The sequence below is a fragment of the Piliocolobus tephrosceles genome, chromosome 8, assembly GCF_002776525.5.
Source record: "Piliocolobus tephrosceles isolate RC106 chromosome 8, ASM277652v3, whole genome shotgun sequence".
Taxonomy (NCBI): domain Eukaryota; kingdom Metazoa; phylum Chordata; class Mammalia; order Primates; family Cercopithecidae; genus Piliocolobus; species Piliocolobus tephrosceles.
The window spans coordinates 128,858,959-128,879,533 of NC_045441.1; the positions used below are offsets into that span (position 1 = coordinate 128,858,959).

The 20,575-nt window shown below is 46.7% G+C and overlaps 1 protein-coding gene across 9 annotated transcripts in view; it reads right to left on the minus strand.

The window, feature by feature from the left end:
* The window catches only part of HIPK2 (homeodomain interacting protein kinase 2), a 217,994-nt gene that overhangs the window by 145,065 nt on the left and 52,354 nt on the right, over positions 1–20,575 (minus strand). For all 9 annotated transcript variants that reach the window (XM_023184942.1, XM_023184939.1, XM_023184941.1 and 6 more), the window contains exon 2: positions 11,560–12,643. In XM_023184942.1, the coding sequence (XP_023040710.1) occupies positions 11,560–12,643 (1,084 nt within the window). The remainder of the gene's footprint in view (positions 1–11,559; positions 12,644–20,575) is intronic.

A 20,575-nucleotide genomic window follows, 5' to 3' on the forward strand; every position in this document is an offset into this window, starting at 1 on the left:
CCACAGACACACAACACACACAACACCCAACACAAACACCCCCACACCCACACTATACCCAACATACACACCCAACACACACACCACACCCAACACACACTACACCCAACACAAACACCTCCACCCCCACACTATACCTACACCCCCCCACAGACACACAACACACACAACACCCAACACAAACACCCCCCACACCCACACTATACCCAACACACACACCCTCCAACACACACACATACAGCACACCCAACACACAGCATATCCAACACATACACCTCCCCCACACCCACACTATACCCAACACACACACCCCCAACACACACACACACACAGCACCAACACATGCTACATGTGCCCACACTACACCCAACACACACACACCCCAACACACCCCCACATCCCACACACCAACGTATACATACTCCATGTGAACACATACATACACACCATACACACGCCCACCATACATAAGCACACCCAACACACACCCCATACACACAGACGTGCTCTGTCTTCAGGGGAGTCTTAAACAGGCTCTTTGGCATCACTCCAGCCTTGGCTTTTTGACCCTAGTGATGTCAATAGTGATGCACGTGGCTGCAGGAGGTATCAGCAGGTGTCAAAGGTAGTTCAACCCCCAAGGCCTCCAGTGCCCCATCCTACCACTCTCCTCAGAGGCCCCTGCACCCCACCCTCAGACCACAGGACTCCAGCGTTGCTCTCGGGCCAGCAGCAGCAAGAGCAGCCTGGAGATGCAGCTCTCAAGTCAGGAAGTGTACCCCACCTTCCTCCCCACAGCAACCAAGATCTGTACTCCTCCCTCTGGCCTCGGGAAGAGTGTCTCCTCTCTCCCCAAATGCTGGACCCTGTTCCTTCCTGGTGCCAGAGGAAACCCACTGACCACACTCCCAACATCCAGGCGCTTGTTCCTTTGGGACCTAGTGAGTCTGATACACGATGCTGGGCCTCCAGGCGTCCATAAGATGAAAAAGAAATGATGCACAGTCCCAAGAAGCTTGGGAATACTGGGGATGCCTGGCTTACAAATCATGAATGATGACACCAGGCCAAGGAAAATGCATGCTGCCACAGAAGCATGGACCTGGGTAGGGTGGCTGGGGAAAGCATGGTGCTTATTTGTGACAGAGCTGCTGTGTGCCAGGCATGACAGAGGGTGAGTTAAACACATGCAGCTATCTCATTCAGTCCCTTCCAACCTCATCTTCTCTTAAAAGGGAAAGCTACTAGCAACTACGCAATTGCTAGTAGCTTTCCCTTTTAAGAGAAAAGAACAATAAGCCTCAGAGAGGTTTGGGAACTTGCCTGGAGTCACACAGCTGGAAAGTAGCAGATCTGGAATTCAAATCCAGCTCTGCCTGCTGCATGATAGTAACGATAATACAAATAATAACAAGGATGATAAGATTAGTAGAAAAAAAAAAAGCAGCTAACATTTCCAGAGTGCTCACTATGTGCCAGGCATGGGTTGAGCAGCTGACGATTGGCCTTATTCTCTCCAGAAAGCCTTTGTTCACACAGCTCTTACATACGAAGACAAAGTTACAAGGAACGTGAGCAGCATGTCCACAGAGCCTCAAAAACAGAAAAGCAGATGGGAGGTTACGAGGCCTCGGGGATGACGCTGTCTTTCTATCCTCAAGGTTACTCAGCCAGGTCTTGCTGCATTTGGCCCCTTCTTTATGCTGGGGAAGTCGCTTCTCATTTTCTGTGAAGGTATAATGGGACAAGACAGATGTTGGCTGATTTCAGGGAACTGATCTGTTTGAAGCTGAATCAGCTGTCTGCAGGCCTTAAATCTAAACTTCACACAGGTGGAAAGACGAGAGGGGAGGGAATAAATGTTTTTGGTGAGATGTGTATGTTCCCCAAGAGGCGGATGCGGGCAGCCCCTGTGATCCAGGGTTCAGAGATGCTGGATGCCATGGCCCAGGACTTAGGCAGCAGTGAAAGTTCCTGTATGAAAGATGACAAGAAACTGGGCACACAAGGGTTTCTGGTGGGTGACGGGATGAGCTAAGCTACAAGGCATGTGAGGCTGCTCATATCATTCATTCATGCATGTAGGCATTTGGTCATTCATTCATTCATTCCACGGATGAGCCTTAGGAAATGGTGTCTGCAACATTTAATAAGCATGAAGGCAGAACACACGGGAGAGAGTAGCTGAGCTCCACCTACTTCCACTGTTGCCGTGGCGAGCTTGTATTTCGGCTTTCAGCCCCTCCCCTGCTCCAGAGTTCTATTTCAGAGCCCAGCCTGGCTCCTGCCTGCTCACACGGGAGGTGGAGATCCCCAACTCCTCCAAAACAACGTTTAGAGCTCAACTGTGAATTCTTAGCCTGCGTTCTCAGATTTGCCTATAAAGGCATTTCCTTTTATTCCCTTTCCATTTACAAATGCCACACATGTGATTGGTGGGAAGGGCAAAGAGTGGCGCCCCGGCACACTGGGTCACACTCTGTCTGATTCAGCCACACTGTGGCCTCAGTCCGGTGCACTTTGCATCGCTTTGCTTTTCTGCTTCAGAGCCACCTCTGACCCTGCTCAAGCCCCCTCAGTCCTGGCACAAGCTCTGCCCAAGCAAAGACACAGGGGAGTTAACACCCTGGGGCAGCCCTCAACCCCTGTGACCAGAGCCCCGGCCTCTGGCCCTTCCCAGGCACATTCCTGGAGGCCTCGGGCAGGCTCCTCAGAGGTGGGATGGAGACCTGTGTGTATATCAGCCCAAGATCATGGGGCTTACTCCTCTCAGCATCACTGTCCCAATTCCTTAATGCCTGTAATCATCTCCCAAACAGCCAAACTGCAGCCAAGCCCTTGCTCTTGGAGAAATCTGAAAGACAGTTGCTTCCATAACAACACCATCTCAATCTGTCCCCGAACAAGGGCCACAAGCCCAATACCCGCAAAGCCCTGAGGCTCATCTGGCACTGGCCTCGGGTTTGCTGGCTTCAATCACCCTCCATAAGACCCTGCAGGGGAGACTGGTGAGCGAGAGAAGGGTGGCCCTGTTCGCACTGCTGCAACGCAGGGACGTGCTGTCACAGGGCAGCGTCTAGGACTCAGACATGCTAGTGGCTCTAAAAGCCAGAGGAACCGGCAAAATGATTCAAGGTGACAAACTCTGCCTTCTCAATTTAATGAGAGATGTTCAAGCTGGGAGACCAGGGTGGGCCCGGACAGTGGGGGCTCGCTGTCTACCCTGGGACAGCCTCTTCCATTGCAGACTGGGGACAGATACTGCATAGCTGAGGGCACTCCTACTCACATCCTGAAACCTCAGCACAACACAGTGCATGGCACATCTTCAGAATTCAAAAAATTACCTGTTGCATGCATATATGAGAGTTACAGCTCCAAACCCAGCTGTGGCTACAGGGAGAGTTCAGCAGCTCCTTGGCATTGAGTGCGCTATCCATCGTAAATCACGCAGGACGGAAGGCACGTGCATGTCTCTTCTGCTGTTCACCTTTCTCACTCCCACCAAGTTCCAGGCTTTCCCCTCCTAACCACCCACTGCTTGCCAGTTCACCAACCCACATAACCCCTCCTATGGTACCCCCCAATTATTCTGGATCTCCTCTGTTGCCCCCCTTCCCCCGGAGGGCATAAAGGGTCTGACCACAAGTGACAAACGGGCCTTGCAGAGGGGCTCTCAACCACTTGGGAGACAGACAGACAGCTCGATGCCAGGCTGTCATGCTGGCCGCACCCTCTAACCTCCACACAGTCTACAGCACAGCCCTGTGGGCTGACACCCTGGAGCCCATGCCATCTAAGCAACAATTCTCTAAGTATAATAATAAAATAAATAAAAAGGGCAGAGGAAACTTTCGGAGGTGGTGGACATGCCTATGGCATAGGCTGTGGTGCTTTCATGGGTATATACTTAGCCCTGAATCCATCAAGTTGTGGATATTAAGTATGTACAGCTTTCTGTAGGTAAATCATACCTCAATAAACTGTGTATGTGTTTTTAAGAATTTGCTGCAGAGCTTGTCCAAATGCATGTCACCTGGCCCCCACCCCAAAGGGCCGGTTCATTAGGTTTGTTTCAGCAAGCACCCTGGGTCATGATGGGGCAGGAGGGCACTCAGATCCCACTTGGAAAATGACTGGTCTCTACCTTGAGCCCAAGAATAGTTCTGGCCCTACTGTCCTCAGGTTAGGGACATGTATTTGGCAGCTCTGTGGCAAGGCAGAAAACTGGGCCAAGTTTCCAGGGCATGAACACCGCTTCTGCACTCGGGCCCTTAGTCTCTGGGGACACTGGGGTATTTTCAGGTCTTTAAGTGTGTGCGTGTGCCCTTGCATGTCCACGCATGCTTGGTGGGTGTGCCTTGTGAGCATGTGGGTGTGTGTGCATTATCAGTAGCTCTGTATGGAGGGCTGAGTGTCAGCTTCTTGGTCACCACGGTTCTCATAAGCACACCTATGCCTGCGTGTCACGCATGGGCTTAAACTGTGTCACCTGAGTCTGTGTGTGTGCATATGTGTGTGTGCATATGTGTGTGCATGAAGAGGGGACTGCAGTACCAGGGCAGTATACACAGAGCATTCCAGTTCAGTTATTTCACACTTATAATTAAATAATAATACTTATTAGGAGAAATTTTAATTGCAAAGTATTTTACCATACAGCTGAAGGTCCCAGAGATGAATAAGGGAAACCTGAAGATAACCTAACAGCCTAGATAACTTATTGATTACTTCTCTTCAGAAGAGAAGCTGCAACCCGAAACACATACACATGTGTATTTATAACAGTCTGCCTGGGCAAATGAAGTTGTCAGTGTGTTGAATATTTCACTTCATATCTTCAAGTGCAAACTAGAACCTTCTCCTGTTGTTTCTATTAGTAAAAGACAAATTAATTTAAAAAGTTCATGCCTGCGATGCACTTGGCTTTCAGGGCCCCTGTTTTCAATCAAACCTAACTTCTAGTCAGTCACTTTCTATATGCTATAATCTGCATAAGTTATGCAATTTTGAAATGACTTATATTTATAGCTTTATAAAGCTATGCCCCTTTTGAAATGACTGATATTTCCAGCCCAGGGCATGGCATTTTAGAATATGCCCTGTTCTCTGTTGATCAGGGGATCATGGAGGGTTCCCAGTTTCAGCTAATGAGGCCAAGGTCAGCCCACAGGAGAGAAAACTGCTCCCTGGCCACAGACTGAACCACCAATTCTGGCCAACCGCCTCATAAACACAGGCCCTGGTCATAATGGGATCCAGATGGAGGAGTGTGGACAGTCACAGCTGACATTCTACTGACCATGACTCAGTGGAACACAGCTAGCTTGGGGCAGGGCTAGGACTGGTGCTAAGGTCTCTTGTCTCTCCTTTCAGAGCCTGTTTCTTTATAGCAGTGGTGGGATTTGAAACTAGGCTCTGAAAGACTGGAGCTTCAGAACTGAGCCTTAGAGACAGCAAGGTCATTAAACAAAAGAAAGCAAAACAAACAAAAAGCTATTCCCTCTAAGTCAATTCTGCAATCAAACCATCGGAAAAGCTAAATGCACTAACAATGTCCACATTCATACTACGAGGGGGGTAGAACCCCCCATTATAATCTAGGGCCTCGTCCCTTCATTCCTGAGTAACAATAGTTGTCTCCTAGCCTCTGGCTCTCCCCACATGCCCACAACTTTTTTTTTCTTTGCCATTCCAATTGATTTGTGCCATCATTAATTTTCATTAAACTTCTCCTTTGTTCAAGAATTTATAATGGCTCTCAGCACTGGCACTTTGGCTCAAACCAAGCCCCTCAAGCCTGTATTCAAAACTCTCTATTGTCAGGCTTCACTCACCGGTACAGGCCTTCGAATCCCGCCAGGTGTCACTGTCTAAGGAGTCACCATCATTTCTCCCATCTTCCCTTATTTATTCCAGTCTCCATGACCCCTAGTCTTCCCCATCCCTATCTCATGTTAACTTCCCTATTAACCCATCTTGCAAAATCTTTCACTGACTTTTAATTTTTTGAACTGGCTTTGCTCATCATTTTTTCCCTAGAGTCTGGCACACAGTAGGTTCACAATAAATCTCTGTTGAATGACCAAACATTTAAAATATTGAAGCATCAGAATTACAGTGTTGGCAGTGGGTTTGTGTTTTCCATCTCCTCAAAGAGACTGTGAACTCTGCAAGATTAACAATCATGCCTTACCCTCTGCACCCTGGAGCATGTATCTACTACGGGACACTCAGTAATGAATGTTTGATGAATTGAACTGAAAATTAATCTCCACCCTGATATGGTCTGGATATGTGTCCCTACCCAAATCTCATGTTGAACTGTGATCTCTAATGTTGGAGGAGGGGCCTGGTGAAAGGTGACTGGGTCATGGGGGCACACTTCCCCCTTGCTGTTCTTGTGATAGTGAGTTCTCATGAGATTTGGTTGTTTAAATCATGTGGCACCTAACCCACCTCTCTCTTCCTCCTTCTCCAGCCATGTAAGACGTGCCTGCTTCCCCTTCACCTTCCTCCATGATTGTAAGTTTCCTGAGGCCTCCCAGCCATGCTTCCTATACACCCTGCAGAACTGTGAGCCAATTAAACCTTTTTTTAAATAAACTACCCAGTCACAGGTAGCTCTTTACAGCAGTGCAAGAATGGAATAATACATACCCCCACCTAAAACCACCATGAAATCAACTTAAAACCACCATGAAATCAACTTGAAGACAATGTCTGTACCCCAAAGAATCAGACAAAAAAAAAAAAAAGCCAGGCGCAGTGGCTCACGCCTGTAATCCCAGAATTTTGGGAGACTGAGGCAGGTGGATCATGAGGTCAGGAGATCGAGACTATCCTGGCTAACACGGTGAAACCCCATCTCTACTAAAAATACAAAACAATTAGCTGGGCGTGGTCGTGGGCGCCTGTAGTCCCAGCTACTCAGGAGGCTGAAGCAGAAGAATGGGGTGAGCCCGGGAGGCAGAGCGAGCTTGCAGTGAGTCGAGAGCGCACCACTGCACTCCAGGCTGGGCAACAGAGCGAGACTTTGTGTCAAACAAAAAAAGAAAAAAGAAAAAAGGGTTAGATTATTCTGAAAAAGTGGATTATTTGCTATTTTTCATGTTCAGTTTTTGGGTCCTGGTAACAGTCTTACATGTTTCAAAAAAGTCTAGACAAGAATATTTTGAATAATCCAGAGCAGAAACCAAAAAAAAATGCATATATTTTAATCACTGATTACTCTTTACCTGAATGGCATGTGTTTTTGTTTGTGTTTTTCCTGAAAGTGAAGTTTAATATTTGGTCTTATTTTTAGTTTGCTGATAATGGAAATACCCCAGTACCAATTTACTGCTTGCTCCAAAAAAAAAAAAAAAAAAAGAAAAAGAAAAAAGGAAAAAAAATTAACAAACAAAATGAACTGGCATCAATATAGAATTAAATAAGGAAAGGGCAGGGGCGCCCAAAGTGAAGTAATAAAAGCAAGGACTACCTACAACTCTGTTCTTTTGGGTGTGAATACCTGCAAGGTGACACCATTAAGAAAATCCCTCTGTCCCTCAGAATAGTGTTTCTCAAAGACTGGTCCTAAGACCCCCTGCCTGGCTCACCTCCAGTTCTCTGAGGCAAGTCTCTGTGGTGGTGGGTGTGGACTTTCTCCCAGGGCACTCCCAGGGAGAATCTGTTCCCAGCAACCTCTCCAGGTGATTCCCGTGCACAGTAAAACCTGAGAACCCGGGCAGCTGACAGTTAACTACATAACTGACCTTCGAGTTGGAAGGGAATACCCCTGCTTCAGACTCAAGAAAAAAACTTAAAAAGCAGCCTTTGTTTCCTGAAAAACACACCAGTGGGCTTGCCTCACAGAATACCAACAGGCACTGCAGCCAGGCACATGCCGGAGAGCTGGGCAAAATAGTTGGCTCTGGGGACACCACCTCCTTTGCCAAGTCCCCCAGGTGAGGATAACATATCCTTGTCTCACACCATTTCTGTGTCACGAGGCGGGGACAATGGTGGGTTGAGACACTTAGCCCAGTCCCATGTAAAATGACAGAGGGACACATAAGTACTCTACCTTTTGAAAGTCAGATGTCCTGGGATGATCATGTGCCCAGCTCAGATACAGGGGGCTGAGGGGAGAAAGTCCCCACCCACCACCTGCAGGACGAAGGCCAGCCTGCCGGGAGGCTGGATGCACGGCATGCAATGACTTCCCCAGCCCAGGCTGCTCAAACACAGCCATTCTCTCAAGATGCAGATGCAGCTGAAACCTGGGACATGGGCCTTAACGATGGACAGTTAAAGAGCTTTTCTTGTCCCCTCGCTTTCCTAATAAGAGGCAAAGCCACCAGGAAAATCACCTTGATAAGCGTGGCCTAGAGCTGGCTGTCCCACACAGCTGGGATGAACAGAGACAGAGCACTAGAGACTGTCCTCGAAAACTCGGATCGATCTATATGGTGACAAACCACTGCAAGGCTCAGACAAGGCCTGAGGGAGAAACAGAACATTGAGCCAACTTAGAAATGAAGCCTCATTTCAGGCAGAAGAGCGGCTGCCTTTCCTGTTGACCGTATCCTTGGAACCAGGGATGGACATAGGCAGGCTGACGCGAGGGCCTGAAGGTGACCACAGAAAGGAGGAAGAGGCCTTCCTGCTCAGAATTTTAGGCAATGGTGATTTCAGGGGTGAAAAGAGGATACTATCACCACTAAGCGGAGGGTCCTTCAGAGGGATGTGGGGATACAGGGGCCAGATGTGACTGTGCCTGTCACGAAGTGGGGAGAAGAGGGCTCCTGAGGGCCCAGGAACGGCCAGCAAACCAGCCTGCCACACCCACCAGAGGCGTCCAAAAGGCCTGATCTCACCCACAGAGTGGGGCAGGAGAGGATCGCCATGAGTCCAGGTGAAGGAGTCAGCCCTCCCCAGCCCTCACAGGCAAACTCCTACTGCTGCCGCAGGCTTCCTGAGCTAGGATCCCCGATTTTGCAGCCTGTCTCCCAGCACTAGGAGCACCAGCACCAGGCAGGAAAGCAAAGAAAAACTGCAGAGTCCAAGGGGGTGGGCAGGGATGGCTCTAGGAAGTGTCCCGTGGGCACCAGAAGGCAAGATGACAAGGGGGTCTTAAGAATCCCCAATTCAGCTTACTCGATTAGCCAAGTTTTGCTCTAAGGATGTGCTGCCTTTTAAACAGAGTTTGTTGAAGTCTTTTTACAAGTTGCCATGCTAGCTTTTAGTAAATTTTAATAACACTGGTATGTGTTCATGATGCAGCAATTCAGAAGAACTAAATAAAAGCCCTAGCAGCCAAGTCAGGGGCTCTTCACCCTGAATTCAGGCCAAGAACTAGAAAGACCCAGCCTTTGGCATGCTGAATTTACCAACCTAAATATGAAGTGGCACAGCGGCCTCCCGTGTGGGGTAACGGAGAGCCAGCACAGCACCAGCCAGCCCCCAGTGGGGCTGGTACCCGGGACGGCCACTAGAGCTGGCTTTCAGAGGCCCAGGCACTCTCTACAGAGAACATGTGCTGTCAGTACCGGGCACCCAAACCTCCAGATCCACTCAACCATTGCCCATCTTTCTCCTCCGGACACAAGGAGGTGCCCACCTTCCTTGGGGGCTCCCGCCCTGGGCTTACTTCTCCCTGCCATTGGGTCTGGGGCCAGCAGGGCAGAGTGGATAGCATGGTCAGGAGGAGGGAGTGGAGAGGAAGTGGAAGGGCAGCAGTAGACCTGTCTGTCCACACAGGGCCTGGTGCTGAAAGCACAGGCCAGTGGAGACCTTTCCTGCACATAGGAAATGAGTGGGAAAGGAATCCTCAGGGCAGGGCAGAGAAGAGGCTTGCAGAGAGCTGCTCTAACTCATGAAATGTCTCCTAAGGGAAGAGGGAAGACAGAAACAGCATAGGTGGAGAGGCCTCAAAACCTCTGTGTGACTCAGGATTAGGATAAAAGGAGACGGGGTGGAAGGTGGGAGGGCATCTGGGGACCCAAGCGGAGGGGCTGTTGCTCTCCCAGGGAAGGAGGGCCTGGTGCCCAGCAGGCTGAGGGAGGGGCTGGGAAGAGACTTGCAACAGCTCTGCCTGCAGCCAGGCTGGGGGCCCAGACAGGGAGCAAGAAGGGGAAGCTGGCCCAGGTCAGCCCCAGGAATGGGTGACAGGTCAGCTGTGTCGACACGGCACTGGGGCATGTTCCAGCCTTCTCTCTGTGGCCTTGAAAGGCGCATGGAGAAAGCACACCCGCAAGCGAGTGTGGGGCAGGAGGTCTCAGCAGGATGGCCTCCGGGGACCCTGGTTTTCCTGCCTACATGGCATGCTCTTAAATGTGCATCTGTCCCATCTTCTCATGGGAGTTTCAGTTTTCTTTCTTGTGACTTCTACCTCTACTGGACTGTTGGCACCACCCCAAACACATGCCCAGGCTGGTTCCACAGAGCAGGGTCTTGCTTTCCACCCCTGCCACCTCCGTGCTGCACACCTGCCATGGCCGGCCACGGAGTGACACACCTAAGCCATGTTACAGCCGGGTTACCCTCCAGCCGCCCACGAGGCTGATGAGAGGATTTTTCCCAGTTCATGGGTTAGGAAATGAAGGCATGGAGAAATCAGGCAATTAGGAGAGGAGGGACCAGGTTCACTCTGGCCTTTCCTGACTCCAAAGCCAGCACTCCCATCTCAGCTCCGTGTCGGCAGCGGTTCCAATCCTGACTGTATACAGGGGTCCCTGAAAAGCTTCCAGATACCCCAGGATGGCAAGGGCCCTGTCTACATCCCTATACCTAGCACTGTGCCTGGCACATGTTAGAAGTGAAATCAAAGCTAGTTGAATGACTGCATGTGTGAGTCCATGACTGAACACACTTCCCTGCCACAGACACTATCATTCCTCCATCATCCTGACCCAAAGCCTGGAGTCACCTCACCACAGGAGCCAGCTAGCTGGCCCCAGACTAGTCTCTCCCTTCCTCCAGCCCTTCTGCACATGGATAGACAAGGAACCTTCTCAGAACATCCTTTTCACCCCATTACCTTATGTTGGTCAAGGTTTCCAGGACTTGCTCTGGGTTTGAGGACACAGTTCAAATTCCGTGATCTGATATTTAAGACCCCCAGTGACCTGGTTCCAACCCGTCCTTTCACTCACATCTCCCACCACTCACAAACTGTTCTGGCCAGGCGGGTGTCCTTCTTGTTTCCTGTAAATTCCCACTAGTGTGACTGTGGACTGTGGATGGCATGTCCCTCTCTCTCCACCACCTGTCTAGATCCTACCCATCTGGGAGGACGGAAATCCTCTGCTTCGCCTCTGCTCTGCACCCCAGGTCCCAGGGAGCCCTTCCAAAACTGAACACCTATGCCACGGATCTTACCTGGCTCCGTTCTAATGTGACTTCTAATTGACATCGCAATGTGCACATGTCCTAATTTCCTAAGTACATTAAGATCACTTGAAGGCAAGAACTGCAGACATATAATTTTATCTCACCACAGTGACTAAGGCTGCACATTTTCTGTGAGTGCCACTGGGCATTCAGCAGCTCCTGTCTCCGTGTGGACAGTCTTACCTGTAATATCTAGACTGCAAGTAGGTGGAGCACACAGCCTTGGACACGTGGCTGGCTGAACCAAAGTCGATGACCTTGACTCTGTATGGTTGTCTAGATGGATCCACCAGCATGATGTTTTCTGGTTTGAGGTCAGCATGGATAAGACCTAGGCTTTTGAGTTTCATCAGGGCTGTGGCTACCTGCTGGAGAACTGGGCGAATGTATTTGAGGGGCAAGGGGCTAAACTTGTTTTGCTTCAGAAAGTCATAGAGGTTCTGCTCCAACATCTCGAAGACCAAGCACGTGTGGTTCTTGTGCTGGAAACATTCGTAGGCCCGGACGAAGTTATAGTCATCGGCACTCTCCGTGCTCAACCGGGCCAGGATGCTCACTTCAATCTGACCTTGTCGGGCATAGGACGGGTGGTTCTTCAGGATCTTGATGGCTACAATCTCATTGGTGCCCCGTTTCCAGCACTTGACCACTTGCCCAAATGTCCCTCGGCCCAAGAACTCTAAGACCTCGTAAGTGTTGGTCATGGAGCACAGCACCTCATGCTGCACCAGCTGATAGTCGCCCTCGCTGTTGGAGCCACTGTTTTTGGAGGTGGCAGTCGACGTGGTGGCAGTGGCGACAGTGGCCCCGCTGGCATTATTCTGAATCATGGGTGGGTGCTCCTCGATGATCTGCACGCTGCTTGTGTTCTCGATCTCCTCGCTCTTACGCTTGAGGCCACATTTTTGGTAGGTATCAAGGAGGCTCACAGTGCTTCGACGCATTAGGTTGTGTGGTCCGCCGAGGACGTGCCCGGTGACAGAAGTGCTGCTTGCTGAGGTGACCACGATGTGCCCGGTGCTTCCTGGGAAGATGATGGTCTGCTCGTAAGGTAGGCTTGGGTTTGGGACCGGCAAGGAGGTGCTGACGGTTGTGGTGGCTGGCTGCGACGGGGGAATGTTCTTGCTCTGGCTATACGCTTTGCTGTGGGAGCCGTACCCAGTCATGTCCCAGTTGGAACTCGGCTCTATTTTCAGTTTCTTCACACTACAGAAGGCACTTGATTGAAGGGTGTGAGGGGAGAAAACTTGCACATGTGAGGCCATACCTACAAGGAAAGGAAAACGAAAAGTAAGTATCGGATTCAGCTTGGTATAAGTAAACTCAACAGATTCCCTTCAGTTCTCCTCTTGGTTTGGGCCACACAGAATGTTTCCTTCCCACTTGAAAACAAGGTTGAAAAAGTCAATCTATTCCACCCAGAAGTACATTCTGGTCACTGAGTTTGTGGAACCAAGTGGTTCCAGGGTGCCACCTGCCACCATTAGGTGCCAGCAACACAGTTGAGACTCAGAAACAGAATTCCAATATCAGGACATAAGTCATCATTTTTTAAAATAAACATTATTTGTGACAGAAATGGATTCTTCTTCAGTTCTCCCTGGGTTGCTTCCTACTGAATCAGGAGGCTATGCTAACTGTCACATACTTCGTTGCCCACATAATCAGCTCAGCTTTGTGGACAGACCCTGTCAGGTTCACTGGTTTGAGGAAACATCTTCCCAAACAGGCCCCAACACCAGGCCAGAATCAGGATCTTCTGGATCCTGGATGAACCCTACTTCTAATTACCATCTGGCATCTTCGTCACCATAAATGAATTCTGTAGGCTTGAGTGGATCAGCAGTTGGTCTGATATTTTTCATTTCAACAGCGTAAAACATTTTATTAGCCTTACTGGTGGGGACTGGGTAGCACAATTTGTGGCTCCATTCACTCACTTTTCCTGCTAAATTCATATATCAATACATTTCTCTAGAAAGTACTATTTTTTGTTGTTGTTGATGTTGTTGTTTTTTGAGACTGAGTCTCGCTCTTGTCATCCAGGCTGCAGTGCAAGGGCACGATCTCGGCTCACTGCCACCTCCGCCTCCCAGGTTTCAAGTCATTCTCCTGCCTCAGCCTCCCAAAGCTGGGATTATAGGCTCGTGCCACCACACCCGATTAATTTTTGAATTTTTAGTAGGGATGTGGTTTCACCATGTTGGCCAGGCTGGTCTCAAACTCTTGACCTCAGGTGATCCACCTGCCTCAGCCTCCCAAAGTGCTGGGATTACAGACGTGAGCCACCATGTCTGACCAAAAGTACTATTATTTCATACCAACATCTCATCCACAATTTAGATAAACTTACAAACCTATAAGACCATTATTCTGGAACACTTGTACAAATTATGGTGACACTAAAACAAAAATTCATAGAAAATGTATTAAGCAAAAATAATAAGGTGATGAAGAAGGATAACTCCTTAAAAGTTAAAAGAGTAACAAACATTGCCCATCTTCTAAGCCACAGTCAACAAACGTTTCTCACAGAAGCCACAAGGAAGTGGAGCTTCTGCAAGCCCTGCTGGTGGTTGGCTAACCTAGTGTTCCTGTCTCTCTGAGCCCCTGGCATTACCTAGAGTGGTTATTTAACATGCTTTCTACTCCATCGACCATCACCCTAGCCCGCATTCTCTCTCAGTAGATGACCCAACTTCCACTTTGTCCAGAAGCCTGAGGTCAGCCTTACTTTCCTCCTTTATTTCCTTCTTCATTTCAGAACATTCCTGAATCTACATCATCCTCCATCCTTCATTCCTTCTCTCCAGTCTGAGAGAAAGAGGTGTTGCTTTTTTCCAATACTAAAAAAGTTCCCGATTCTCATGATCCGTATTTGTCCCATTTTCTCTTGAACCTGCTTCCACCACTGTTCTTTCTCTCGTAGCTTTCTACTTCTCCCTGCACTTAATTGGATCCAAGTACTCAGTAGGAACTTAATATGGCTGGCCAAATGGATCAATTCCCTCATCTTTTTCTTCTGCCTTCATGCGTGTGCACACACAAAAGCCCAATGTGGAAGGGAAAAGGAGTAACAGCCGCATTCCCCCCTCTTAATTCTTTCCCTCCTCTCACCTGTGATTAATGGTTTATGCTCCCTTTCTTCAATGCCCACATCTTAATCCATCTCACCCCCACTCGTTAATGCACTATAGGCTCGTGTTCTTGAAGGTAAATGACTTCCTAATTGCCTAATCCAATGGCCTTGTTTCAGCCCGTTCTTCTTAACCTCTGCAACATCTGATACTGCTGACCACAACTTCCTTCTTGATGCTGTTATCTGGACTTCAGTGAATCTGTAAGCTCCCCCTCCCGTGTCTGATTGCACATTGTGTGCTCGGGTGGTTCCTCTTTCTCCATTACTATTATTTTTTTGGGACAGAGTCTTGCTGTCGCCCAGACTGGAGTGCAGTGGTGCTATCTCGGCTCACTGCAACCTCTGCCTCCCGAGCAGCTGGGACTACAGGTGTGCACTACCACACCCAGCTAATTTTTATATTTTTAGTAGAGACAGGGTTTCACATTGGCCAGGCTGGTCTCAAACTCCTGACCTCAAGTGATCCAGTTGCCTCGGCCTCCCAAAGTGCTGGGATTACAGGTGTGAGCCACCGCACCCAGCCCTCTTCCTCCTTTCAAATGTTGGCATTTCCACCGTTTTGACTCTGTTTGCTCTGGCAGATATCATCGCTTCAAGCAGTTTAAACTGTCACCCTCTGTGTAGGTGGCCCCCACATGTTTATCACAGGCTGGGCTCTCCCTCAGAGGTTACAGTGATATATTGCTACCTCCTGCTACAATGTCAAAGATGCACTTCCAAAGCTGAACCCCTTATTTTTTCCTAAAAATCTCACCCTCCATCCTAACATCTCCATGACTGTTCATAAAATATTTTTCTAGTCACTTGGCTCCAAAACTATGAACTATGATGGTTCTTCTTTACGTTCATAGACAAGAAGGTGCTAAGCCTTATTAATTTCTCCTTCCTTCAAAACATCTCTTGCATCTAATTCTTTATTTCTGCTGTTGCTGCCACTTCCATAGTGAATGCATTTATCACTTTCTAGTAGGACTAAAGCAAATCCAGACATCTTATCTACCTGAGCACTCTGTCTCCCTTTAATTTGCCTATATTTGGCCACCAGATTAATCTTTCTAAAACATCTCTGAGCATGCCACTTCCCTCTCCAAACTTCTAGTGGCTCCCTAGTGTCAAGGAGATAAAGCTGAGAACTCGACACCTTTACATGTTGATTCCAACAATCTGGTTAGCTCCAGCTCTACTAACCTTCCCGGGTGCTCAACTTGAATGAAGCTGGTCTCTTCGCTGTTTCTAGAATGTCTCTTATACTTCCTACCTTCACACTCTTACACTGTTCCTCTATCTGGCTTGCCTTTGCTGCTTTTCTCAACTTATCCAAAGACCAGCCAGCTTAGATTCCTTCTCTTTCCAGACCACTCTAACCCAGTGATCATTCCCAACTCTCTGTTCCTACAGCACTTACCATATGCACCATCTGACTTCAGCTCTGACTTCCTAGGGGCAGTTCTGCTAACACCCAGCACCTGCTCGGAGCCCCACCTCCACCCTGGGCCCATGGACCTGCTGAAGGGTGTTTCCTTCTTGCTTCAATCCTGAACTCCGACCTCCACCTACACACTGTGACTGCACATCTGTAGGAATCCTCGTGCCTGACAAGACTCTTCTGGCTTGCTTATTCAGAATTCGTACTTCACCCGTTTCTTCCCACTGTTCTTTTTGTTCAATTCAACATCCCCCTTATTCAAGAACAACACAGAATATGGCTATTCCCTATTTATCAGTATCAAGTGAATATCCATATTATTCTAGATGTTGTATAAAATATAGAAATGACCAATTAACTTGGCTTTCAGTAACTTAGCCGCTGAAGAGACAAAGCAAAACAGCCATTTCCTTCATCCTTTCATGTCTAGCCTGCTGCTTATTTTTCAGTCTTTAAGTACCTGGAAGGGGGCGGTCAGAGAAGGCAACAGCAGAAATATGCTGTTCACACATAAAGAAGGTGTTTTCACTGTTTCAAAAAGATCTTGGTGGAAAGGCTGTCCAGGGTGCAGAAGTGGAATTTTACAGAGGGGAAGAGGGTGGCTTATGACTTATTTGTTATTGGGATGACAGCCAAGGGTCATAAAATTGTGGAAATCATCACTGGCTGCCTCTGGTGACAGATGCCCAGGATCAGAGAGGAGGCCTGCATGGCTGGAAACACCCTGCACCACGGCCAGCTGCCTCAGACTCCAGCCCGGCCTGGTGTGGCCCCTGCTGCCCCTTTATGAGGTCAACAGCCACTATTCCAATGACTGGACCCAACGGCCAGTGCAGACGTGTTACCTTTGTTCTGTAGCAGAGGCCACTTTGCTTCAGGCAGCAAAATGCTCAAACAAAATATAGTTAAAGAAAGTCTTTAACAGTAATACTTTTTTAAATCCCTGAAATATCTTCATAAGGAATAAGATACTGTTGGTGGTTTTGTAGCTTAATCTTAAAATAATCTTATGGCAACACACTTATTTCCAAACATTTCTCCTTGAGAGCATTTCTCTGGAACAAACCTTCCTTCTCAATTAGTTTAGCTCTCAGAGAGTTGAGCCCACAACTTTTTACTTCTCTGTTTATTCAGATCTTAAAGTGGGGGACAATAAAGTGGGGGTGCAGAGGGGGACTCGATGTTTTCTTCCACTTGAAAGCAAGAGCTAAATGTCTCCTCTCATTTCTTTCTGTATTGACCTCTGGACTAGTCAAGCTACTTCCTGCCTCATTTGTCAATAGCCTTTTCAGGAAAAACAGAGGCTTAATGCACATTGTCAGTTTGATCCAATGGCAAAGTCTCAATCACTTTTTAAGTCATCTCTGCACTTCCTAGTTGGCTCTTGAAAGAGAAGGCCGACTTTACTCCTCCTAGGTGAGAGACCAGGGAGGCTACTGTACTTGGGAGGGCAGGTTTTCAGCGCATGGGGAGCATGCCCAGAGGAACCCAGGAGGTTACAGTAGGGTAAATCTGCCATAACCACACCTGCTCCTAGAGGGATGACCTGACCCAGACTTTTCCACAAAAGCCTTAGTGGCCTCCCAAGATAAAATCTGTCAAAATGGCCACATTTTCATTCACTAAAGGACAGGGAGTCACCATAACCTAGAACTAAAGCTTTTAACAAGTAGCGTGCCTATTATCATACTACTCTGTCTCATAAACAGGCTGAAGTCATAAACACCAAAACTCAGATATGCACGGGGTCTTACGTGCTTATTAATTATACAGACAAGAGTTCATATAGATGCTACAGAAGTGGTAAGTAAAAAGCATTGAAGAACAAATTTATTAAAATTTAAAACAACTTCTATTACACAACTATATATAAATTCTTCATTGCATATGACAAATGAAAAATAGCAGCTATAAAACTGACATTAAAATATATCCTATAGTTAGAAGAATTAAAATCCATTATTTGTAAGACATTTTTCCTTATTACCATAAAGCTGACAAAGTCTCTCATGCCCGAAACAAATACAGGTTACCCAGACTAAGGGTGCACTTTAATATGCTAAAGGCAATGAGGGTTCTTGACCCTTCCTTTAGTTACTTTATTCAAATTCTCATTCTGCATTTACAAAAAGCCTGTATAAGTCAGTCTGCATTTCAAAATACTATTTTTAAAACATCTGCCTTCTAGCCTTGATTATAGATGCCATTTATGTCTATAAAATGCTACACTTGACTTTATCTGCTATTCCTCAGGATTCTTAAAACACTTATGAGTCTCCACGTTTTAAAATCTTAAGTATTAAGTACATACCAGGCTCCAGGACAGATGTTTTATGGACAGGGTAAGCATATGTCCCACTGCCAGTTGGACATATGCTTATCCTGCTAGGCTAATTCAGTTATTAAGAGCACCCTCTCTACTTTCATTCTCACAAAGGTCCTACTTTTAAAACTGGGAAGTCATGTGATGGGTTTAAGCTTCTGTGATAAGTGAAAAAAATCAGACCCTGACCCCAGAAGTTGAAACCCAGATCTAATTCTTTTTTTTTTTTTTTTTTTTTTTTTTTTTTAGGGACAGGATCTCACTCTCTGTTGCCCAGGTTGGAGTGCAGTGGTGCAAACATAGCTCACTGCAGCCTCGAACTCCTGGGCTCACATGATTCTCCTGCCTCAGCTTCCCAAGTAGCTAGGACTATAGGAGCATAACACCATGCCTGGCCTCAAACCTATGTTAATTCTATGCACCTTTTGGTTTCTCTTTGTCTTAGCGGTTTAATGAGAAATTCATTTGTCTAGGGCTACAAATAATGTAATAATAAGAATACCTAAAAATCTTCATGATTTCTTGAAGTCTTAACTCCCACAATTTTTTAAAAATTTAATTATATTTTATTTATTTATTTTGAGACAGTTTCGCTCTTGTCACCCAGGCTGGAGTGCAAAGGTGCAATCTCAGCTCACCATAACCTCTGCCTCCCAAGTTCAAGCGAATCTCCTGCCTCAGCCTCCAGCGTAGCTGGGATTATAGGCGTGCCCCACCACGCCCAGCTAATTTTTGTATTTTTAGTAGAGATGGGGTTTCACCATGTTGGCCAGGCTTGTCTGGAACTCTTGACCTCAGGTGATCCACCCGCCTTGGCCTCCCAAAGTGCTGGGATTACAGGCGTGAGCCACCGCACTCGGCCAACTCATACAGTTTTTTAAAAAATGATATTTGTTAAGGGATTGGCTCATTTAGTGTATTTTTCCCCACTTATTTACTTAGTTTTTTCATGACTTTATATTTCACAATTAGATGAACTGAAAAGTTGCTTCACATCTGAGTACATTTCCTTTCCATTTCACCACCCCTAAATAAATTATCTACTGGAAGATCAGACTACAAGGATGAGTGAGGGTTCAACTACAATAAAAAAAAAAAATTGAATTCAATTTCACTGAATTCTAGCAAAGCTCAAGCTCTGATTCCCAGGGAGGTGATCTCTAAAATAGTGGCACCAATTCTATCGGTATATAATATTTAATTTGGGTTTAGCAGATGTAAAACAGATTACCGCTCAGAATCCATTTGTATTATTAAAGACAATGGAATCATGAACACCTGATTTTAAGGAGTACTAACTTCCTTACTTCCTAAAATCTTTTGGACACATGCTCTGGCTGAATAATGAGTGCTTAATAGATGCTACAGATCTTTTTTTTTTTTTAAATAATAAAGAACTCAAAGGAAGAATTCCCATATTTAATGAAATGCCATATCTGCCTAATATAGATTATGCACATAAGATATAATAAAATTACAGAATATGTCAAAAATATATGAATGTTAGAAATATGCATCCAAATGGACATTTTTAAACACCTAGAAAAGAGTTAATCTGTATAACCCTTGAGAACCCTGGATGACATGGTGATCTAATACCTCAGGGGGTCAAAAAGTACTCGGAAAGTTTCCTTCATTGACATACTAAATAATATTCATAGAGTTTTAATAATCCTGCTTATCAAGTTTATATTTCACAACGAGTACCAAGATAATTTCAGGTTAGCCCATTCTAAATGATACATTTCCAAAACAGTGTATACTGAATGTCCCTGGGGCTTTTATGCCATTTTCAATCAATATCTGTTTATCCACTAGTTGTGTAATGCTAAATATATAGTATATTCCACCAGAGCACAGCTTAGGATCAACCACAAGCTCTACAGAATTCTTTTGTCAATAATGACAATAACATTACTACTGATTGCAGCACTGGGCATTTGAAAGAAATAGAAAAAAATCTGAAATAAAATCAATCACCAAGTCTGTATTAAGGGTCCTCTATATAAAAAAAGACTAGGGTTGAACACAATAGGAAACACAAAGCCATCTAAGACATCGTCACTGACCTAAAGGAGTTTAAAATCTCATGGGGATTGCCAAGTACAATGCAAATTAAAAAGGACAGCTGGTAATTCTAAGGCAACATAAACAACTTGCCAAAGTAAACACTAGAAGTTCAGAGGCAGGAGTCACTATGCGTTGTGGTCAGGCAAGGTTTTACAGCAGAGCTAAGACTGAAGCTGCAATTAGAAAGACAGGGCAGAAGGCTGGTGCTCTCAATCCTGCAAACTGGGTGTACTTCAGTCCA